At 41.0% G+C, this 25,012-nt stretch overlaps 1 protein-coding gene across 4 annotated transcripts in view; it reads left to right on the forward strand.

Annotated features, from left to right (window-relative positions):
* The window catches only part of COL11A1 (collagen type XI alpha 1 chain), a 228,180-nt gene that overhangs the window by 130,270 nt on the left and 72,898 nt on the right, over positions 1–25,012 (forward strand). For all 4 annotated transcript variants that reach the window (XM_077823830.1, XM_077823832.1, XM_077823829.1 and 1 more), the window contains 9 exons: positions 626–670; positions 829–882; positions 968–1,012; positions 5,158–5,211; positions 7,924–7,977; positions 12,431–12,484; positions 14,722–14,829; positions 16,201–16,290; positions 16,576–16,629. In XM_077823830.1, the coding sequence (XP_077679956.1) occupies positions 626–670; positions 829–882; positions 968–1,012; positions 5,158–5,211; positions 7,924–7,977; positions 12,431–12,484; positions 14,722–14,829; positions 16,201–16,290; positions 16,576–16,629 (558 nt within the window). The remainder of the gene's footprint in view (positions 1–625; positions 671–828; positions 883–967; positions 1,013–5,157; positions 5,212–7,923; positions 7,978–12,430; positions 12,485–14,721; positions 14,830–16,200; positions 16,291–16,575; positions 16,630–25,012) is intronic.

Below are 25,012 nucleotides of genomic sequence, written 5' to 3' on the forward strand. Positions count from 1 at the left end.
TTTCTTTTTTCTATCAGGAGAATACGGCTCCTTGAATTAAAAGCTTCTTCACATTAGAATCCATTACAATCCTAGCGTAAAGTCCACCTCAGGAAAGGGATCTATAGATTCTCCATATGAAAGACATATTGGAGCTACATATTAAGGGCAAAGATGCTGGCTCTGTGCAAGAGCTATGCAGTATGGTCCCTGCTCCTTCCTACAAAGCAATTTCCCTTCTTAGCCAGTGGAGCTGTCCAGAGGGAGTGTGATGTACCATCTCCCGGGATGGTGCAGTGGGCTTGCTGCAAGGGAGCTCCAAGGAGAAATTGTGGCTGATCCAGAATCGCTCTCAGGGACTCCATTGGCTGTGAATGGGCCATGCAGCAACATTAATGGGCTCTGGTGCCAAGGGCAGAATCTAGCCCTAACACGTAGAAGCTAATGAATAAAGCTGCATGCACAGTGATTTCAGCAAGATGGTCAATTTTAGTAAAAACCTGTTTCTTTAAAATGCATAGCAGATAAGATATAAAAGAACATTTAGTCCTAGGAGAGCTGCACATTGCCTCGTAGCAACAGCAAAACTTTCATTCCCAGTCAAATGCCACATGCTAAGATGATTTATTTGAACTTTCATTGGCAGGGTTTACATGGCAAACCAGGTCCCAGGGGACAGCGAGGGCCAACAGTATGTATTTTATTTTGTTTGTTTAAAACCATTACTTGCATTCCCTTAGTGATTGCCACCTCTGTGATGTTTTACACCTACTGTAAAAATGCATGGCTGACTCTGACACACTGTCCTGTATGACCATCATCATTTGTATCTGTATCTCAAATTCACAGGGTCCACGGGGATCAAGAGGCCCACGAGGTCCCACAGGAAAACCAGGCCCTAAGGTAATTGTCAGATGCTATTTGCTGCAAAACTATTTCTCAAACAAAATTAGGCTTCACCTTTGAACAAATTGTTCTTATTTTCTAGGGCACTGCAGGCAGTGATGGCCCTCCCGGCCCACCAGGTGAAAGGGTAGGTCTGGAATAGCTTTTTCTCCTCATTTTATTTCCTGCATCTCTTTTTTTGCTCTCTTTCTCCTCTCTCCCCGCTTTCTTATGTCTTTGCACTTCTCTGGCTAGGATGTGAAGCAATTGCACTGTCATATTGTACCTCAAGGGTGGACTTCCTTACAGTGCTCTCCTTCCTGCTCAGCTAGAAGCAGGAAGCCTTGAAGTCTTGCTTTTTCTCTCAGACACCCAGTTTGGCATACCTAAGAAATTGGGATCATTGGGATGAGGTTGGGATCTCCATCCAGACATTTGGGTGCATATCCAAACAAACCAAATTACATTTCTCAGCTTTATGAGATTCTCACTATTAATAAAAATGCCCTGTTCAGCAGAGTTGCTGTTAGTAGATGGGTTTTTTAAAGTACTCAATGCCTCTAAAAGCTAATATATTGACACCAGCTGATTCTTTTGTCCTAATCACCTAATCACACGCTTGAGAACTCCTGCTGCTGGGTAAAATAGAATCCACCGCATGATATTAAATTTGAATCAATACACAATCAAATAGAGTCTATAAACTATACAGTGGCACATAGAAAAAATATAAAATGGATTTGTAATCCTAGAACAAGCAATTTAACTCCTACAGATAAGTGAATCTTCCCTTTAACTGGGTTACTTGGTGAGGCTAAAGTTTGGATGACTACATTTTGTTTCATCCCAATTTTCACGCAAACATATTTGTGGCTTATTTTTACACAGCCATATAGAGCACATGAATGGTATCCTTTAAAAAACAAAACAAAACCAACAGCTGAGTTCCCAGTTGAGATTACTTTTCCCTTTTGACCTCAAGAATGTTTGATTCCAGTGTATTCAAGCTGTAGTTTCTTAAGCAACCTTTGTCCCATGTTATGAGAAGCCACATCATCTGCTACAGTATTTCCATGTTCAAGATTGATACCTGAATGCACTAACAGTTGCAGAGCAACAACAAACAAACTTTGCTGGGAATGTGTGAGAAGTCTGAAAAGCAGTAATGGCCAACAATGCCTGCAAAGTTAAAGATTGGAGACCAAGGGTGTATGATAGAAATAGTATCAGGAGACGGTAGAAGTGTGTTTTGTTTAGAATCTGTTTTATAGACATCTCAAGCTCTCACAGTTTAAGTGTCTGCAGGAACCAACATTGAACCAAATATAGTGAATGTTCCCTAATAATTGCAAACAGAATATGTCAGTTTTTAATCAACATCTCCTCCTACAATGGAATGTGCATGCCTGTATATGTCTATGAAAGTTAAAAGTCAAATCTCTGCTCACAAAAAGTATGCCAACACTTCTGGTGGAAAACCATTCAACATATGCAGAAAAATGCATTACAACTACATGTAAAATATAGGTTCTATTTAAGAAGACTTTCATCGATTTCCTGTGATTTTTCATTAACTGAAAATCACTGAAGTAGAATCTCACTCAGAGTGAGATTGTACTCCAGGGATTTTCAGTTAATGAAAAATCACAGGAAATCACAGACTGCAGCTGAGCTGCTAGCAGAGCTGAAGGATGATGACTGGAGTAGGGGTAAGACAGAGCAGGAGGTGAGGTTTCTAGTGACAGTTGGGGACCCGGAGATGGTGGTGATGGAGGAGGCAGGGAGCCGCTGGGTGTCAGGTGAAAGGTAGGGAGCTGAGTGGAATAGGGGTAGGTGGGGAATGAACCACAGTGGAGAGGCAGAGAGAAGAGGTGGGTGAAGTGGGAAGTGTTTGGGAGTTAGGGGTGTGGAACACGTGGAGTGGGAATCTGGGGTGGAGAGAGGATTGATTGGAGTAGGGGGGGAATGTTGAGTGGGAGTAGCAGGCCAAACTATAGATCTCTCCACATCATGGAGCCTGGAGAAAGGCTCCAGAGAGCTGGAAAGCAGAGCTCCAGAAGGAACTGGAAGGCAGAGTCAAGGGGAGTGGAGTTAGGAAGCAGTGTTGTAGGGAGTGGGCAAGAAGGTAGAAGACAATGGGCACATCTGAGGGGAAGCAGAAAAAGCGTCAATGGAGAGGAATGGAGTAGCTGAAAGGTATAATGTGTCACAGGAGCACACAAGCCTTTCATCTGAGAGTGGCCGTTGTGTACTTTGGCCGTGTGCTCTAAAATGAGGCATATGACAGAGGGGAGAGTTAGCCAAAAAAGAGAGGAACTTTAAAAGACCATTTCTGACTGGCTAGAAATATTTCAGCTGCTAGCCATTTAAATATTAAATATCTGTCCTCTATAGAAAACTTTTAAAAACAATGACAGAAGGAAATGTACATTTAATAATGTGATATTGGAATTCTAGAGTATTCTTCTCACATACTCCTACTGGCTTGAAATCTGCAACTCATATTGTGAATAAAAAAAATGTAAATGTCTTTTTATTAGAAAGCCTCATGGCTTGAGGATCAAAGGGGAAAAGGGACTTATGGCCAAGAAAGTGCTACTAGTAATAAATAAACCATTGAGTTGTGTTTTTCTAACAGTATTCCAGAGAGGGACCAATTTGTTTAATGTTTTGGACAGTGGATGAGCCACTTTTAATATTTTCCCTCAAATGTTGCCCTATTTTTGTTAAGAGTTTCTGCTTTGTAAGCTACTCTCCTTGCCCTTTTTGTTTCTGGGTGTGATGCAGACAGTTGAATCAAGGAATGTACCATAGTGAGCATACTTAGGGGTGAGGGTTGGAGTTGCAAGTACAGTTTATAGATACTGTTCTAGAAAATGTGGATAGTGCTATATGTGGATGTTAGGAAAAACTTTTTCACTAGGAGGGTGGTGAAACACTGGAAAGCGTTACCTAGGGAGGTGGTGGAATCTCCTTCCTTTGAGGTTTTTAAGGTCAGGCTTGACAAAGCCCTGGCTGGGATGATTTAGTTGGGGATTGGTCCTGCTTTGAGCAGGGGGTTGGACTAGATGACCTCTTGAGGTCCCTTCCAGCCCTGATATTCTATGATTCTATGATTATCTTATAAAAATGTATATTTTGAACAGTTTCTGGTAAACCATTTGGTTGAGTTTCATTCACTAATAAATGATAAATCAAGTTTTAAATAGGACTCAGATTCACTTAGGGGCAAATCTTGCCTGCTACTGAACAAACAACCGTTTCCCTCACTCGTACATAACACTTCTCCCACTGCAAGAGAGGCAGCCATAATTTGGCTCAAAGCCTGCATTTCCTGACGTCCCAGTCTGCAATGAATGAGGTTTAAGGAACTCTGAGACAGCCAGGACTTTATCACAGGAGCTGAAAGCTAACATCACCATCCCTTATGAATTATCTTTCTTTTCCAGACTTTTGCTTTAAATTTCTAACATTTTGACACATGATGTCTTAATAAAACCACACATCATATACCAGGTAGAGCAGGACAAGTCTTGCACTGTATGACTAGGGTACACATTTTTGCTCTGTGACCACAGAAAGTAAGATCTGAATGCTCCTTTTTTTGTTTTTTGTATCGTGTGTGCTCTAACACAGACAGAGCCTTAACATAATCTGATACTAGGCCCCATTCAGCATATTAACAGCAAATGCTTACAGTAAAAGTGACAAGGTCTTGGTTAATTTTCAATGAGAACTTCTAAAACTAGCCATCATGTGGGCTACTTGTTTATTTTACTACTTTAAAACTTCCAAAAATACTCATACAGTAAAATCTTTTCAGAGATGGCTCCTCTGTTTGTTTTTTTTCTTGCAAGCAAGAATTTTTTTCTTCAGAGACATAGAAATTAAGATACTTCCCATTCAGCAGGAGTAATTTCAACAATACCTACAAATTTTGACAGTACCTGGCTGAGTGTGAGAACTTGCCAATATGAGCTTTTGACATGAGGAACAAAAGGCTGCAGTGCAGCCACGTTAAGAATAATTGCACATTTCTTAATGGAAGTGAACTTCATGGAAAAATATTCAGCGTTTCTTGTTAATCTGTGGCCCCTAATTTGGTATATTCCACATGGGTGTTCTAGTGGAACTTTGAACTGCTAACAGTATTCACATGCAGTATGTAGCTCACTTTATCCACATGTCCAGCTGTTATCAATGGAGTTTGTGTTACATAACTGAAGCAAACTCTTCAGTCCAACATTATAGCATCTGGTATTTAGTTTACCCTTTTGCTTATCTTCATATTAGGGACCACAAGGGCCTCAAGGACCTGTTGGATTCCCTGGACCAAAGGGACCTCCTGTAAGTATCTTTTAAAAGTATATGTAATAATTATGCAAATTTGGCAGAGAAAATTTTTGAAGTCAATGTATGAACAAGTGTGTTAGAGTTTGCATCTGAGGTGTTGGGCAGTATTATAATTAATCAAATCTGTCCTTCAATGCATGAAGCTTACAAGCAGGAAAACCTCCCTTAAGCTTTTGTACCGTAAAGCCTGTTACATAAACCCAAAGAAGTCAGATATTCAAAGTAAAGGCTGAGTCTGTTCTATTTGTAAATGTTGCAGTTTGTATGATATTCACTGGGGGGAGAACTAAGTTCCCTCTCTTTTGCTGATGTAAATATTCTTTTAAAAGTAGGTTATTTTAGAGGAAAGGGAGAAGAGGCATCTTAGCTATCATGTATGAGAAATGTGGCACACTAAGTGTTACCATATAAATATTTAGAGGCTTTCTATTCTGTAATATATAAATACATATTTAGGGTATGTTACAATGGAAATTGATTAAGAATATTTTTAGCTGTTGAAAACTGTCATGTAAATCCATCCACCTCATATATACTGTATATTGTTTAAAAATGCAGATTTCTTACACATAGCTCATTCTGGAGCTGTTGTGGCCTGTCATTTAAATTAAATTTTATTCATGTTTATAAAAAAGTAACAGGAATCTTGGCTAAGTACCTGCATTGTACCTTGAAATGTTAGTGATCCAAGACTTTTGCAACAGATCTAGCCTTATATCTCATTTGATGGAAGGCTTAAAAAAATCTCTCTATTCCAGTGCATGCACAGAAGACAAATGAACTGGACTGGTGTGAAGTGGAGAAAACTCATTTACATGAAATCACTTCCCATAATTAGCTCCTCAAAACTCATCCTAAAGATACCTACACTGAGGATACACACAGTTTCTCTCTCCCTATTACTTTCTGTTCCAGATCCTGATAGAATTTATTTTGAAAAAGTTATCCAAGCATACAGCTAAAAATCTGTGGAAACGCTTTGATATTCTGAGATCAAAAGAATCTTAGGTTTAGAATTATAGGTATGCCAGAGTCTTCTATTGGAATTAGCTGGTTAGCAATCCTAATGGCATTTTTATCAGGTGCCAATAAAGGTCCAATGTAAAAATGGGGACTGAAATTTTCCAGCAATTTTAAAGAACAAAATATAAAGTGGGCAGTACTGATAATAGAAGAACAATAACCACAACAAAAAAAAGGTTGAAAAGTAGTATAATGGGGAAACAAAATCATAATCCTGCAGTCTGATTAATACAGAGGACACTGGTTTCAGTGTAGTGCATGTCCTATATTACTGTTGTACTTGGTTGTCAGTGTAGCACCAGACTTTCTCTTTGTCTGAATAACATGCTTTAGAGAGTATGTGATATTCACTATACAGAGCAATCCTGATAAGCCTTAGTATACTGTGCATATTAAGAGAATGGGCGTAGTGTGAAGTTAATGTGTCTGTTGATTTCTTTCCCCCATCTTCAGAAAACACTGGCCACCACTAGAGGTCTCTCTTCCTCTCTTTTCCCTTCTGCCTAAAAAATTCTCAAATTAATATAAAACAATATGGTCTGCTACTGGCAGACTTACTAAATGGAGTACATTGCACAAACTGGATACAATTTGGGATTAGTCCTGTATTCCTGACTGGCCAGGATTAGTTCATAGCTTTTCAAAAATGTAGGGCCTAATTTGCCATGGTCTCATACTTCTGTTCTGTAGTATTTTTCCCTGTGAGTAGTCCTACTGTAATGAATAAGCCATACTGGTAAAACCCATGGGAGAGCAGAGAAGGTCAAGTAGAGTTCCACTTCTATTTTCTTATTGCTGTAATGAGAGACATTGATCCAAGAGGATCCTCAGGAGGATGAGATGACCCACACAGAGGTTCCATGCTCCCATACCTGCTGGGAAGTCCAAACCTTTCCCATCCCGCTCCTCACTGAATCTTGGCAGTATGGCTCCAAGGGACTCCCATGGCTGTGGCTACTCTCAGATCTCTAACTGTGGAAGGAGTTTTGTCAGGAAGGTAGTGGTAACAGTCTTAGTCCACGTTACCTTTCCGAGGTTATTTTTGCAGGGCCATTGGGATTCTGCTCCCCACATGCATAACCCATCTCTGGTCCAGGAGAAGGAGGGGGACTAATGATGCCACAAATTCAGTTGACCCATGTCTGTGCAGGAAGAGAAAATTCATGCCCTTTTTTTGCCTGGAACTTGGGAGCACAGTCTAGACCATTGATGCTGCCCTTGGAGTCTGTCTGTGCTCAGTGGGAGTCAGGGTGGCAGAATCAGATCTGTGATTTTTTTTAATCACAATTTATTTACTCATTTTGCAATCTTTTTGATGCTGCCCCATGTTAAACAGTGCCATAGCCACAACTCACCAGACACTTATCTTTAAAACAGTTTTCATTAACTTGGGGATGAAGTACAGGATAATAGAGGACAGAAAGTAGGGACTTTGAATTTTGAAATGTTAGACATCCATTTTGAACATGCCTGAATCATCCAGATGATTTTACATGAATTAAGGAGTCAGCAGAAAAATCAAGTATTAAAATTGTATCAAGTTGCTATCAAAGCAGTAAAGCTTTTCTGAAGGCTAGCCTGAAAGTCTGAAAAGATCATAGAGATTATTACGGCTAATTGTATACTCTTTTCAGAGCTAGAGATCACTGAGAAACCTCTGACTTATTTTGCTTGCAATTTCAGGGGCCACCTGGAAAAGATGGCTTGCCGGGGCACCCAGGACAGCGGGGTGAGACTGTAAGTACATTGGTACTACTATTTCAGGCTGTTGCTGCTTAGTTCACTGTGATCTTTGAAAAGAGTGCCAGTTAATAGATAATTCCCTTGCTTTATACCGAAAATTGCAGGAAAAAGTGAGAGGCAATTTTTTGTTGGTACATAACTTTGTTTACAGAAAGCAAAATTCCATTAAAACTCAGTGGGGTCAGATGTCAGACAACTTAATTTTTTCTCCATGTGGTAAGGGTGAAATTATTTCTGGTTGTTGTATACAATAGATAGTGAGGCAACGTAATACTCGGTTATCAGCTTTGAAGAAGACATGTGAGGAACAACATAATATTTGCCTCTCTCACTGAGAGCCATGTAAGAAGGCAGAAAAAGTATTAGTGCCAGCCCACTAGGGAACTTGAAAGCTAACAATTTAGAAAAGTAGAATCAAGAGTGATTAAGACAAAAACCACACACAAAACCATATAACAAAACAAGGATTGTTTGGGTTTCCTTACTGGAAGGATATCTCTATGAACATGTACATTGGAGAAGGACTCTTTGCATGCTGTATTACAATCCCACTGAAATCTAAAGAAATAAAATTGGCAATTTTAATGAAAAAATATTATTTTGATCTAAATTATTTACAATTACTTCTTTAGCTCCAAGTACCATTGATTTATCATTTCACTACTCAGGATGCATCAGCTGCTTAAGCAGACATTGCTGCAGAGCTCTTTATTTACCTCCACAAATGTGGAAAATACAAAAAGCTTACTTACTGAATGAGAATTTCCTTATTTGTTACAGTGCACTCAGCTTCACATAAAGAAAAGGAGTACTTGTGGCACCTTAGAGACTAACCAGTTTATTTGAGCATAAGCTCTCGTGAGCATCCGATGCGGTGAGCTGTAGCTCACGAGAGCTTATGCTCAAATAAACTGGTTAGTCTCTAAGGTGCCACAAGTACTCCTTTTCTTTTTGCAAATACAGACTAACTTGGCTGCTACTCTGAAATCAGCTTCATATAGCATCCTTCATATGAACTGCCACAAGAATATTATGAGAGTATGCTCTGCTTGCTTATATGCACACATGATGGGATAGTATAAGGGCTTTATTGTCATGAGATTGGGATGAATGCACACATCAGTTATCCAGGCCACACTGAATGAGTATTCTCTGTTGCTATGATCTCCTTTGATGCTCATTATTTCTTTCACAAATCTCCTTTACTTTTTTGTTCTCAGACCAGACTGCAAGAGCAGATTTGCTAATGGCACAGGAGAAAAAATAGAATTACCAAATATGCTCAAACACATCTGTCTTCTGCAGAGGTGGAATCACTAGATGTTCTCAAGGCATTTTCACTGAATATGTACCCAATTCAGCACTCCTTTCTGTCTCCTGACACAGGGAAAACTCCTTTTGACTTCAGTGATAATTTTATCTGCATAAGGAATGCTGAATAGGGTCCAAAGCTCGTAACTAATGTGAGCTCAGATTGTACCTGGCCTTTATGTAGGCAGGTAGTGAAGATAAAGGAAGATAGGTTGTAACAGGGTTCAGGCACCCCTGTAGCGCCTCCTCATAGCTGGGTCTGGGAATCAGCTCAGCTGGTCTAGCACTCCCTTCTGTTGCTCACTTGCCCATGGCCCCTCTTGCTCTCTAGGACTCAGGGTGCTCTCTCTTTGCCACTCAGCCCTCTAGCTGTGTCACTATATGTAAGCGGGGGAATAGTCCCGTTATTGTGGGGAACTTTCCTGGCTTCTGCACTACCCCGGTGAAGTGGGCTAGTAAAAGGATCTGAGTCCTCGCTCCCACTTCCTTTACCCAGTGGCCTCCCTGCCCTTGAGGACTCCCCTTCCACTCTCCTGTCTGGCAGAGTCCTCATAACCCCGACAAGGCTGAGCCCAGGATTCCTGGGGGGCTCGACCCCCAACCCTGCTGTGGTCACCTAGGACAGGGGCTAGGGTGTCCCCACTTCGGGGTACTCTCTCTGCACTGGGCACTTCTCTGACCAACTGACCATTACATACAATTTAAAGCAAATGCAAGTTATTTAATCAACAATTAATTTTAAAAAGAATAGGGGAAAAATGGGAAAGGTTAAAGGAAACACATCAGCCCGCTCTGTGGCAGGGAACATCACAAACAGTGTCTCTGGAATGTCAGGGCAGTTCACAGACTTCCTTGTAAGTCACAGGCCTTCTTTTCAGGCCCTGGCTGTGCTGCAGGGATGCTGTGGGTTGGCACTTGCTCTGGTGGTGGCCACACGCTCTCAGGCTCTAAGTGGTAGGACCCTTCTGCCCAGTGTCACCCCCCTGCCCTGTCAGGGTTATGATCCAAGCCTGGCCTGCAGAGCCTCTTGGCTGAGGTGCCTCCCTGAGCTGGGCCCGCTGCCCAGGGTCCCCCTTGGTCTCCCCAGCTGATCACCACACCCAGCTCTGGACTGCTCCAGCCCCATCTCCACCACTCTGTCTCAGCACTGCTGCTGCTGCTCTGCCTCCAGCTCCTGGGCTGCTTCTCTGGCCCCTCTGCCTCTGGTTGCTACAGCTCTGCTCCCAGGACAGGTCTGCTCTGCAGGCTGCTTCTGTGACTCTGCTCCCAGCACTGACCTGCTTCATGGGCTGCTTTTCTGGCCCCTCTGGCTCTGGTTGCTACAGCTCTGCTCCCAGGGCAAGTCTGCTCTCTCTGGGTTGTGCCTCTGGCTTTGGGGCTGCAGCTCTGCTCCCAGGACAGGGTCTGCTCTCTCTGGGCTGCTTTTCTGGTCCCTCTGGATCTGGCACAGCTCTGCTCCCCAGCTTAGCTTGGGCCCCTGTTTTCTCCTTAGCTTGGCCCCACTCTGTCTGACCCAGGCAAATCCAGCTCACATGGAGGAGGGGACCTCCCTGGCGTCCTGACTCTCTGATTAGCCTGCCCACCCTGTCATTCAGGCTGACCAGGAGCATTGGCCTCTCCCCATTGTTCCTGGGGACTATCAGCCTCAGGGTCCTGGTTTCCCATAGACCCTTCCCCTTTTAGTACCGGGAGCTAGCCAACCAAAACACCCCCACTGAATGTTAGTAAGGGGGCAACAGTCCCCTTACATATAGCGTCTTTCCCTTCTGGTGTAGCCAAGTCCCACCAGACAATCTTCCTGTGTGCTGTCTCAAGTAATGTTCTGTGAATCCTGGTCTATGCCATTTTCCCAGTGACTGGTAGGGGAACCTGGGGCCACCCGCTACTCTGGGTTCCAGCCCGGGGGACCCTATCATCAGCAGCCAAGGTCTGAAGTCTCAACCCCTTCTGCTCTTTCTCTAGATTTCTTCCTACTCTGTCTTCCACAGGTTTTCTTCTCTGCAGTTTAATCCCTTCCTTCAGGGATAGGATTCCAGGGCTTTTGATCTCCCTGGTTTTCCTCCTACTCACTTCTCTGTCCCCAGATAGCAACTCTAGACTCTCTTCCCATAGCCCTTTTCTGCTGCAAACTTCCTGGCTTGATACCTTATCCAGCTTCTCTTCCAGCTGGGCTTTCTCAGCAATTAGTAATTTACAAATCCAGCCTGACTCTCCCCCAGGTGCTGCCTACAAGGTTAATTGGCCCTATCTGAGCCACCTTAACCCTTTCAGGGCTGGTGTGGATTGAACACCCATCACAGGGGTGAAGGATGCAGATATATATCCGTCTGAAGGGATGGCATCTTGGACTCCATATGGTATGGCAGTGAGTTCATTCTCCTGAGGCTGAGCCAGTCTACACTGCCTCCAATGCTGAACTACTTCTTAAAGGCACAACTGAGCCCTTGGACAGGCAGTACTCTAAATTGGGGATGCCAGAGGATTTGCCAACTACCTTTGAACTGAGGTCAATGGCTGCTTACTAGAAACAGCAGATTTTGCCAGTCTTCTGGAAGACTGTCCCAATGACATTCACCTTATATTCGTCTTTCCATTTTCTTCATCATTTCAAATTCTCACTATTTCCTTTTTTCCCTATGCAGCCCTCCTTTCCCACCTCTATAGAAAAAAAAATCACACATCTTCTCCGGATCTGTGTTTCATTCGATTTTATGTTTCTTCCACATCACCTTCCCCCATACTCCTTAATCTTCCATCCGTGCCTTTCTTTACATAGTCATTTGTCTGAATTGGCTGAGTTCATAATTTATGTGTCTATATGTATTTTTAGCTGAGTTTCAGCAGTATCACTCATGTATTCAGAATCACCTAATAAATTTTACTGAGAGATAATTGTAAAAGTGACTGGCATTGCTTATGATAGCTCTGTAGAAGCACAGCTGAGAATGATTGGAAAGGACAGAGCTTTCAAAATTTCACATGTAGGTATACACAGGAATAATAGATATCTTAGTATGTATTCTTGAAGCTGAACCCCTAACATGGAACTTCTCTCTCACCTCTTCAGCACAGATTTGAATTTGGCTCATCTATACCTTGCCATGTATAACTATGAATTATATATTTCATTTCACAGGGTTTTCAAGGCAAAACTGGACCCCCGGGCCCTGGTGGTGTTGTTGGACCCCAGGTAGAGCATTTTAAATGTTATATCTAACTGTATGATAACACTGTTTAAATATCGTTTTATGGCTAATGTAAAGAACTATTGTTCGTGAGTATATAATATACACTGATGGACATGTTAACTCCAGCAGTACCCAATTACTTACAGCAAATTTAGCAAAATGTATTTAAGCAAGAATCAAACTCCACAAAAAACAAAGACGTTGGGCCTGATTCTCCACTGTATTTCATCACCTGTAGTCATTTCAATGCGTGCAGAGTAGGTGTTCTCCAAGAGTTAAGAATGAAGAACAGGACCCCTTACTTTGAACTCTTTTTAGAAAGAGTAAATAACACATTGTGTTGTATTATTTTAGATTGAGAGAGTGAAGCATTTCAATTATTTTACAGTATTTGGTTGAGGTTTACTTTGTGATCTTATTTGATTATACTTATATAGTTACTTAAGTGCTCTTCATGACACTAGCCCTTTCCCTTACCACCTATCCTATTTATCAATAGCCATACAAGAGGTTAGAAAAGGCAAAACTGGAGACAAAGTTAATAGAACACAGCACTGCCAATCTGAAAAACAAAGCATACTAACTGGAGAGGGGCTGGACTTCTTAAGCAAAGTTTAAGTATCTCTTACCATGGGCAATTCCATCATGGTTTAGGAAACCCATTATCCATGTGCCGCTGAGCCCTCGTAAAAGAGAAACCCAAGGCCCGACTTGAGAGATTTTCTAGCAAGAATATTAAATTCACGCAGGGAATTACAGAGGTTTAACTTTGTTAATCATTAAAAAAAAATAGCATTTTCTATTGGCCTCCACAGTAATTGACTGGTCGAATAGGTAGAGATATTGTTGAATATATCTTATAACCACCACTAGTGACATTTGCTGAATAATATATTCCCCATTTATTCATTGACCAGAACCAGATCTAGTATTAACACATCTCACAGCATATATTGCCAAGACACAAGGTTTCTGTAGAAAATGGTTTTACTTTCTAAACTGTGTTTTGGGATTCTTTTTAGAAGAACACAGAGAGGGAAGGGCAGAAAGTTCCATTAGAGATACAAATTACGTAGCTTTAATCAAATCTTTTAGAAACAGACCTTTTTGAAGTACTCTCTAGTTAATTACTGGTGGCATCTGAGTCTGTTTGATGCAACAGTTCTCTTCTGTTCTACCACTTCAGTGAATCAAAACAGCATGTGTTTTACTGAGTGTGATTTTTGCTCTTTTGCATAATTTCAAAGATAACTATTCAGTCATAGGCAAATATTCCCTGGGCCCACTGTTATTTCCAGGACTGATACTGCCTGCATTTGGTTTCCATATGGATCTTTCCACACTTGCTTAAGTGTTAGCATCCACCGTCACAACCCATATTAACAGAAAATGCACTTCTTGGGGCATAAATTATACCATATGTGATATTATCTAGTACAAAGTGACACTGTGAATCAATTAAAATGGTAATTACAATATTTAGCAATCAGAATTATAAAACCCTTCTGAAAATTATTATTACTGCCTAATCTCACCCTTACCTTAGAATCAACACTGATTCACAGAGATGCTCTCTCTCTCTCACTATACTTTGGAATTGAGCACCAATACGCAACCAAAGACCCATGTGGTGATGTCTGTCAAACTTTCATTCTTCTCAAAAGCACTTGTCATGAATACAGTATTGTAACTCATCACCACTTAAATACAACAAGTGAACAGAAGCCGGTGGATCAGGTCTCTGATCCCTGCATCTGCCTTTCTGAGGCCCTTGCATTCTTTCCATGGGAGGTTTCAGTGGATCTGCCTAGCCACCCACTCCATATTTTTCCAGGAAGATTCTACGGAATAGTACTCTATGGCAGGTAGAGGGTACGAGATCTCTTGTCCTCGCTCCAACCCGCCCCCATGCATCAGAAATGCTAAGGGTTTCAAGCCTTCAGCACTTGAGAAGCCAGAATTGTAGCCCAGGAAACCTCACACATGTACCACACTGCTGCCAGAATAGGGTTTGAGCTTTATTATTTAAGTATTAAACTATTCTGTAAACAAATGTTGTCTGCAGGTGAAGGTGCAGATTGTACATTTTCCAATGGCAACTGTGGTGACATCCCAGATCCTAGGAACAATTGAGGGTAGGAGGGGGATTGAGAAAAAGTGGGGAACAGGTTGTCCACAAAAAGCCAACCAAACAAAAATTAAATTGATTAGGGGAACTGAGGTTTAACTTCTGTTCTAGGGTCCTACTGGTGAGACTGGCCCAATTGGTGAAAGAGGTCACCCTGGTCCTCCAGGCCCGCCAGGTGAACAAGGCCTCCCAGGAGCTGCAGGAAAAGAAGGTGCTAAGGTATGGCATGGCTTTTGGAAGGTGTCACATGGAGATAGATGGGATAAATGTTTAAAATAAGATACTGTTCATAACTGTAGAAAGTATGGCATAAAATAGGGACAGACACATTTTTCCCCAGGGAAGATCTCTTCAGCAACTCGCCAAAGGCATAAGGGCCTCATTTCCAACCTGATGATTTTCTATTAATTTCAGTGGGAAAAAGGATAGCCATTAATTTGTTTAAGACCAGCAGTTTGCATAGAACCTCCCTTTTAGTGTGGAAGATTGTACATAGACAACCTGTCTGCTCAGGTCAAGTTGGAGATCTGTACTGGAACTCAGGGACATATCTCTGTGTAGCACTGGCCACATTGTAGAATTTCAGTTATTCTTTGGGTGAAAGAGAAATTAAATTAGAAAAAAATATTTACATTGATGAAGAAAATAGTACATGACTTTATTCAGTTATTCATTGTAGATAAGAGTAACTTCCTCCATGAATGTTTCTTTAAAGAAACTATGATAATTTTAATAACTTTTTGTTTATATACCATAACTAACATATATTATTGTTTAAAATTTGTTGTAATGTTATTGTGCTCACATACTATGGTGATGAGGGTCATAAAGTACTTGAATAGCTGGCTGGCTGGCTGGCTGGCTGGCCAGTCCTTTTTTTCGGTAATTGATTGTAACCAGAGTCTGTTGTTTCATTTTACGTATGCTAATTAGTAAGGGTAAAATTTTGTCATGGATATTTTTAGTAAAAGTTACAGACAGATCTCGGATAATAAAGAAAAATTCATGGAAGCCGTGACCTGTCCCTGACTTTTACTAAAAATATCTGTGACAAAATGGGGATCTGCAGGTCCCCATACTGCCTGCAGCAGGGAGCAGCGTGGTGGTTAGGAGCTCCAGGGGCCCCTGTCACCTCCACCAGCTGGGGCTGTGGGGTATCCCTGCTGACCCCAGTTCCGGGGTCCCCCCACCAACCGCAGAGGCCAGGACCTCTAGGGTGCCCCCACTGCTTGCGGCAGCCAGGAGCTGTGGGATACCTCCACTGCCCACTGCTCTGGGGGCTGTCAGCGGGAGCTCGGGGTTCCCCCAGGGAGCTGTGGAGTCTCCCCACCACCTGCAACTTCCTGGGCCCCCACCACCCACCCCAGCCAGGAGCTTGGGAGTCCCCCCACCGCCTGTGGCAGCTTGGAGTGCTAGGGGCCGCCAGAGGTTGCAGGGGTACCCCACAGCTCCCAACTGCTGCAGGCTGAAGTCACAGAGATCACTGGAAGTCACGGATTCTGTTACTTCTGCCACCTCCATGACTAAAATCATAGCATTACTAATTAGTAACTAATGTTTGCAGTTTTTGAAACCTCTGCATTTTCACAGGGTGACCCAGGCCCTCAAGGTATCTCTGGAAAAGATGGACCACCAGGTCTTCGTGGGTTCCCAGGAGAAAGAGGCCTTCCAGGAGCTCAGGTACAGTATAAACACCATCATAGATAACTGTGGGTACAGTGTTTATATAGTATCCTGGAGAACAATGAATTAAGCTTTTATTACAGGAAGTTTTCCCCGGTGTTGGAAAATGAATGTAATAGGAAAACACCAAATGGGTTATATTCCAATGGCTATCCATTCAGTGGTGGTAATTCATTCTGCAGTGTCTTCTTGCTTTTTAAATCCTTCATATTAAATATGTTGCAAAATAAAAAAAACTGTTTAATTTTTCAAATGGAACAACATGCTTCTATCCTTTTCCAGGGTCCAGCTGGTCTGAAAGGAGGAGAAGGCCCACAAGGCCCACCTGGCCCAGTTGTAAGTAACCATACCAGTGTTAGAGAAATACAAATAACCTCCTTTCTGAGTCTTCAGATGCTGTTTTGTTTTCATCAACACAGATTGTAAAACAGTAAGGAAGCTCTGTCATTCACATCAATCAATAGTTATTTTCTACAAATGAGTCTAAATATATAAGGAATGTACAGGTATCGAAATATCTGAAATCTGCTGCTATCAGTAGGTATAAAATTGACTTGCTCCTTAGCATTGCCTAGCTAGACTCGTTATTAACAGCCATAAAAAGAAATCCTTACCAAGGAAAAGCCACAAACTGTGATGTAATGGCCAGTCTGGCTGATGTTACATTCCCTTTCTATAACTCCTGTGCACCACAGGTTTGACCCCTATAACTTTAATGGATTTTGCTGTGCTATTCAGAATCTAAATTTGCTGTTAAAAGGTTTTAAGCCATTGTTGTGAATCATATTCACTACTGTCGTGCTGATTTTTCAGTCTGACCACTTAAACAATAATACCAAGATAGGTGTGAATTTCCATTCACCTTAACAAGTACAATTTTTCTTTTTTAGTGTTAAATAAGACTGTGAGAAAATCGCAGTCTGCAAAGACTAGTAAATGATAACTCCTCCGTGCACCCCATGTTTTCTGGCATTTCTACACTGTAAGGATATGTCCCCTACTGTGTATTTATTTCTCTCATTTAACTATTGTACAATTTTTTGTTACTGTCTGAAATAAGAAACATCTGCACACTATTTTGGCAGATTCAGTTGAGATTTTTCACTCAGTCTGCAGAACTCAGCAGATAGTTAAATTTACATCACAGGCTTTAAGGAATGCATCACATTTTAATCTCTGTTGTGAAGAAATTATTTAAAATAAGTACCATAGGTGTTACATAGCCAGATATACAAAGGCATTAATGCTGTCACATCCAAGAAACTGACCTTTCATTGAAGAAATTTACTTTTCTTCAGTGAAAGCTTAAATTTGCAGAGAAACAAAATGTAGAAATACCCAGTCACGCGAGGCTGACCCAGCACACCCCAATGCAGGCTGGAGCGGTGTTATAGGTGAGCCCTTACCTGATTTTTTCCTCTCCCAAGTTATCAACAAGTCCAAACAACCCATTAGATGCTAAAGGACACTTCCTTATGGAGGGTATCATTTATCAACAGAAAAAAAACCCTAGCATAGAACATAAACAGAGCTTTCACCTCATCATCTCAACTGGGGGATTAAGTCATTCTTAGTCCAGCAGACCCTCCCACCCTTGATCCCAGTTCTTACCTCTTCCCTGGTGTTTTCTTGGTTTCAGTCCCTACCGCTGATATTAGGCCTCTTGCCCCTACCAGAGTAAGATCTTTCTCTGGACTCACAGGTCTGGGGAGGTCCATCTACTGTGACTCTTCTTCAGAGGCAGTGAGTGATCCATGTCAGGACAGGCCTCTAGCCTCAACCGTGGCTGAGAACAAGGCCCGCTTGGACACCTACTGACTACAGCCTTGCATCTAGGAGTCTCCGCTCTCTAGGATCATTTCTTACAGGCTCCCCATTCTCATGGGTTCCCCAGAGAGATCACCTTCCAGGCTCCCTGTTTAGGCCTGTCCTGTCAACTCCTCTCCACAGGCACTTCCTGTATCCCTTTGGAGTTCCCCTGTAACTGAACTTGGGTAACCTTCATTAGCTACAGGTGCTTGTTTACTAATCAGCCACCTGGGGCCTTCATAAGGCAGTCATGGGCAAACTGGGCCCAAACTTCCCATAAAGGGCAGCTGTCCTGTGACAGACCCTAAAAAAAGTTCAGAGAACAATGATGATGAATGTATTAAAATGCCAGTAAACAATATAAATGGAATTCCAATTTCAGAACCCAGTCACGCTTTCCTTGTATCTCCAAATTGTCCATTGAAATCCATGGAAATTTGGATTGTGCGAGGAATGGAGGAGTAACACATAAATATCATTTCATAGTTGTTTGTTGTAAAACAGGGATGCACAGTAAAATTACTTAATGAGTATTAAACTGTTGTATCACTGAAAGCAACAATTGACATTATGACCTTGTTTACACTGGGCTTTGAAACTTGTAGAACTCTGCCTACACACAGTGAATCTGGTGCTAAATATGGTTTGACTGGCTAATATGTAAACCAGTGTAAAATCATTTTCTAAAACCATATTTATATCTAACTATGACCTAGGTATTTACCATAAAGTTTTTTTTTCAATTAGACTTATTACAAATTTAGGCATAAAGTAGATTTACCTGCCTTTCTCTGACTGTAATGACATTTTACGCATTCATCAGAAAGATGAGGGCCTGTAGAATTTTGTAAGACCAGTCTAAGGTCAAGAGTTTTTTGTATCCCCAAGTGTTTGTTTTATGTTTAGGCTTTTACTTTCTGCTATTGATCTCTCCATCACATCTTGCACTGTAGTTCCTGGGAATTTTGAAACGAAAGGTATTAAAAATAGAATACAGACTTTTTTAATAACCAAATTTTCTGCTGTCATTTTTATGCAAGAGCACTCTATAGATGCAAAAAGCTGGTACACTTATGCTCAAATGTGCAGCATGCAGGTCTTGACAACTATCTGCTTATTGCAATTCTTTCTCCTTTGGTGAGCCCAGGTGGAAAAGTAAATTGACACAAACCCTTCCTGCAAGGGAAAAAGTAATAGAGGAACTGAAAGTAAATATGTTTTGACAATAAAGTTCATGTATATTCCTAAAATTTATATTTGTTTTAATGCTTAGAAACAGAACGTGTAAAGAACTCCTAATTGAAAACTTTTGGTTTGGGGATATCCCTAGGTTTGGGAAAGAGCTGCAGTAACATTTTTGTGCACTAATTCTTTCCGCTAGAATGTCATTAAGAAGTAGCGTGATAGTACTTTAATTTTTAGCTTGCTTTTGATATGTTCAGTTCCTTCTTTCCTTCCCACCATGCTCTATAAGCACATTCCTCAAGGAACTGAAACAAAAAAGCCCCAAAGTAGGAACCTCACTATTCACCCTGTAAAACAAAACTCTTGCTCACAATAAGTAATATTTAAATTCCTGGTTATATTCACACCATTTAATTTCACTACAAATATTTCACCCTTTTCTAATATATACTCAGTCCTTGTAGGTAGACTATTTAAAGAATTCAAAGTTTTGACTACCAAATTTTCAATCATAATCTGAGCAATCTGAAATGGCTGCTAGAGACATTATGATGTAATGGAGGTTCTAGGCAGGTAATAGAAGTGGTGAATATGGAGGAAGTCTTTGCCAAAGGTTCAGTTACTTTCTCGGACCTTCAGATGGGTAATCCCTGGCCTGGAAGGCAAAGACTACCTGAAGCACTAATAGAATCAAACTCCACCCACAGATATACCAAATCTCAGAGAAAGTCCTAAACTTATTAGACTCATTTTGTATCTCTGTAATTATGAATTATGAATTTTGGAATTGGCTGGTAGTTAGAAGATGTAAGGATGCACCTGATACCATGGTGCCACATGTATTTATCTCAGGGCCACAATGAGACGTAGAGCTTTAACTCTCTGCTGTCTGTGGGAGTTGCAGGGGCAGATCATTGGCATTATATGGCCCTAAAATAATTCCCTACCTATTTTAGGCAGTAGGGGCTAAACACACAGTCAGTCATTTTCCAGAGAGGATTAGTAAAAGTGGAATACTCGCTCACCATAGAAAATAGGAAGAGGATTAGTCCCTGTGGAGGTCTTTGCCACACCTGCCAACACTGTCTGTTCCCAAATAGCTAGAAAATACAGAATCATAAACTCTGTTTGGCAGGTATGTACAGCTGCAAGTACTCCACAGTGAATGACCATTTCAGAATACACTACATGCTAATTGCTGTGCTTATGGTGAGCTGGACAAAAGAGAAAGATGCACGGATACTCCATAGCAAGATGTTTTCTTCTTTTTTCCCCACTGTTCTATCTGCTCTCTTTATCTTCTATTTGGTGGTGTTCCTCCTCCCTCTTTCAGGCTGCTGCAAGGCATACTGAATGCTGATGAGAGAAAGCTCTTTGGAAACTCAGGCAGTCATTCCTCATTAGGTCATTTGGGTATTGGATGTCCAGGTCACATACTGAACCAGCCAGATATAGGCTACCCAGTTAGTTATGTTGCCAGAGTTGGTGCTATCTGCCTCTATCTGATAATAATTTCAGTCATGAGGGTGCTCACTTTAAATAAATGTGCTAATTAAGAAAAAATATTGTTACTATGACAAAATATGTATACAAGTACTTTATATTGCATGGCACTTCACAAAAAGAAACAGATAAAAGCACATTCATTAGTGATCTTACAGTGCATAAGATAAATACGAGACAAAACCTCAGACACCCATTCAATAGAGGAAAAGGTAAAAGAATGATTCATGATCAAATGAAAGGAGGAGAGGGCTCAAGGAGATGGGTTTCAAAGGGGATTAAAATGAAGAAAAGTGTGCTTGGTAGGATAATGAGACTATTACATAAAGCAGCAGAATGAAAGAAGAGAAAGGAAGAGTGGAAAAGGTGAAGAAGGGAGAATTGGAGAAAGCACAGAGAACTGGAGGAGGAGAAGAAACCATTACAATAATCTAATCTGATCTACACAACTTTTAACTTTTATATTTTGAAAAAACCAAACCATACATAGGATCACATTAGTCACACCCATCTCATATTCTATGCAGAAATAATGTTAGTATCATGGTAAATTGACTACACAAGAGTCAAGAAATTCAGAGCTTACGTTCTTACAGCAACTGCCCTTCTGCCCCGTTGTATCCTTCCATTACATATTCACACATGTGCAATAGTATTATACTCTCTATAGCCCTGATTCAGCAATCTGTCCCCTTTCTACTCATATGCTTAAGTCCCAATTGATTTAGGTAGGATTTGACTTCATCAGGATTTAAATGTTTCCTTAACGGTACACAAGAATTTGAGTGCTTTGCTGATTAGAGATGGACTTAGGCCCAATTCAGAAAAGCATTTAGGCATGTGCATATGTGTCCATCTATATAATATCAAGGCTGCAAAAGCAGATTCTTACTTCAACTCTAAATGGGCCATCTTGATTATCACTACAAAAGTTTTTTTCTCCTGCTGATAATAGCTCATCTTAATTAATTAGCCTCTCACAGTTTGTATGGCAACTTCCAACTTATTTCTCTGTGTATATATATATATATATATATCTTCTTACTATATGTTCCATTCTATGCATCTGATGAAGTGGGCTGTAGCCCATGAAAGCTTATGCTCTAATAAATTTGTTAGTCTCTAAGATGCCACAAGTACTCCTGTTCTTTTAACTCTCAGGCACTCATCTCTTGCCTGAGGCTATAGTGGAATAATCTCAGCTTCTTCCCCAGAAAAGTGAGAGGAGGAAACAAAGTCAATATCTTTAGGGCACCTACCCCTGCTTATGGGCAGAATCCATACACTGACATTCCTAACTGTTGTGAAATGAAAATCCAGTAAGATAGTAAAGAAAATGTGTGCAAAATAACTGTAAAAGATGGCTGTGGGGTGGGCAGGGTAGAAGAGCTACCAGAATTCCATGAACAGGTTCGATAGATACAAGCACAGTGGCTGCCATCTGGTTTGTAAAAAAAAAAAATCTGTTTTTTTTTTCCCCACAGTCTAGAATTGAGCAGACCTAAAAGTGTTTAGATTATGATATCTGACAAGATCACAGACATAGTGGTATGGCTGCAGGCTAGCGAATTTTTATTCTTATATTCACTGAAGCCTCAGGAATCAAAATAATAGCAATAGGAATCACATTTAGGTTGCCAGGTTAACCATGCAAAGAACCATCATTTATTCACCTGGCAGGATATGTGTATGTCCCTGTACAAATACTGGCTGAACAATCTTGCAAAATAAAATCTTCTAAAAGACAATATGTAAAAAGATTTGGAGCAGCCACTGCCATCAGTGGTAGCAGATGACAGGACAAGGAGCAATGGTCTCAAGTTGCAGTGGGGGAGGTTTAGGTTGGATATTAGGAAAAACTTTTTCACTCGGAGGGTGGTGAAGCACTAGAATGCATTACCTAGGGAGGTGGTGGAATCTCCTTCCTTTGAGGTTTTTAAGGTCAGACTTAACAAAGCCCTGGCTGGGATGATTTAGTTGGGGATTGGTCCTGCTTTGAGCAGGGGGTTGGACTAGATGACCTCCTGAGGTCCCTTCCAACCCTGATATTCTATGATTCTATGATCACAGTACCCTGTTCTGCCACCCTTCTCCATATAGACCTTATTGTGAGAGTAGTGCCAGAGAAATCAGTAGGTTTGCTCCTGGCGAGAATACTGTTCAGCATGGATAAGAGTAACAGAATTGGGCCGACAGAGAAGAAAACAATTTGGATACCAGTCCAAGAGCTAACAAGGCTCAGTCGATCTCAATTATTAGAATATTAGAATATTAGAATAATATTAGAATAATAATATTAATAATAATAGATAATAATAATAATAATAAGAAGAATATTAGAATAATAATAGAATAATAATAGAATTATTAGAATATTGAAAAGATGAGGCATATCCAGAGTATCAAGGCATCCTCCTGGTACAGTTGCCATAACTTATTCATTATAGGATGTACCATGCCACTTCCAGTCTCATTAGATGAGGGATGGGAGAATAGCATTTGCTTTAAAGTGTTATAGACCACTGCACAAGTGCCAAGCTGAGAAGCTAAGGAGAGATGCTGTTGTAGCAAAAAGATCTTCAGCAGTCCTCAAGTGAAAGATCTAAATTATTTAAAAGATGCTGTATAAAGATGCTGTAGAAGTGTGTAGATATAGCAATTTAGAAGCAGAGGAAAGCTCTATAACTTTTCAGTCTCCAGTAAGTCCACATTCCCACTCAATATTTTTTTCATTGACAAATTTCAGCAAGCAACTTATTTATCTTCCCTGTATGAGTTTTAAGTGAGGCACAGGCTTCACAATGCAGGGAGTTCTACAAGACCTCAGTTTAATATTTAGAATGAAAAAAAAAAACCACAGAGAGAAAGAGAACTCCTAGTCACAATAGTTAGCTTCTATTATTCTATATCCTATTACTAGACACCACAAACCACAGAACATGAGTTCCATTCAATTGTATTTACAATGGCTAGACTTGAGGAGCGAAGCTAAGCACCTATGCTGTTCATTGGCAGCTGTTAGTTGCTCACCATACCTTCTGAAGGTGTCAAAATAAGGATTTAAGAGTCTCACTTCAGACTCCTGTTTTTAAAAATCTTAGCCCCAGGTTCTGAAACCATTTTCTTCATTATGAGGTAGTCGCGGCAGATGAAATTAATTTCACCTACTCTGAGCCAAGCTCTGAGACTGTGGGTAGAGTGGTTGGAGAAGTGAAATTTACCACTCCCAACCGAGGCCAGAGTGCAGGGTTACTGTACATCTTCCTACATCTGCCATTCAAGTTTATCAGCTGGAATAGAACCCACAGCCCCTCTGCACAAGTTGTGTGGGTGTTAGGGCCAATGAATTCATATAAATATGGTTTTTCTCGTTGTAGCTTCTCGGTCTCCTTAGTCAGGGCTGGAATGTTAACTCTTACCAGGGCAAATAACATATGCACAGGCACATCTTTGAGCCACTTCTGTTGAGGTCCCTCAGTCCAACCCTACTTCAGGACTTAAGTAGAGTGGAGGACCTTGCACTGAATGAATTTCACCAACTTTGATGCTCAGCCTTTAGACCATTACCTAAATTACATCTGAAAACAGGGTGCCATCTAATGAGGTCTTCATGTGGTCTCTGAGGAGAGCAGTACCAAAAAGGGTTGGCAGCTGAGGATCATTGGGTTGGGTCTCTTGTCATTGGGTTTCAGCAGTTAGCATGTTAGAACTGGCCACTTCTAATGCAGCCTATCAGGAGGGTTCTACAGATGGAGGTGGGTACTGGGATATTTGTCAAAGTTGGCAGTTAGAGAAAAGAAGTAGAATCAGGTGCTTGTCCAGCAGCAGCAATGAAAATGTTTCACAGGGCTCCAGAGTGGGGGAGAGAACAGCTCCTGATACTTGCTGATACTGGGTGAAAAGGGATCAGGATACCTCTGGGGAGAATGGGGTGCTTTTCGGGGCAGGTTCAGGTGTTGAAAGAAGAGTTGAGGTACTTGGGGGTCTGGAGCAGCTGATACAGGGTAGGATCTGATCAGAGCTTGTGTGGGAGTCATTTTATAAATGCATATGCTTGAACTCAGTGTCCTAAGGGCTATAATATATTTTTAAGGCTTGTTAGAGGCCACATAACTCTATTTAAAAACTTTATTTCTGCATATCATGATTATCTGTTTCTTATTTTTAAACCTTCCTCTTACATATTAAAATAATGACCTTATTTAATATAATTTAAAAATGG

The sequence above is a fragment of the Eretmochelys imbricata genome, chromosome 8, assembly GCF_965152235.1.
Source record: "Eretmochelys imbricata isolate rEreImb1 chromosome 8, rEreImb1.hap1, whole genome shotgun sequence".
Lineage (NCBI taxonomy): Eukaryota > Metazoa > Chordata > Testudines > Cheloniidae > Eretmochelys > Eretmochelys imbricata.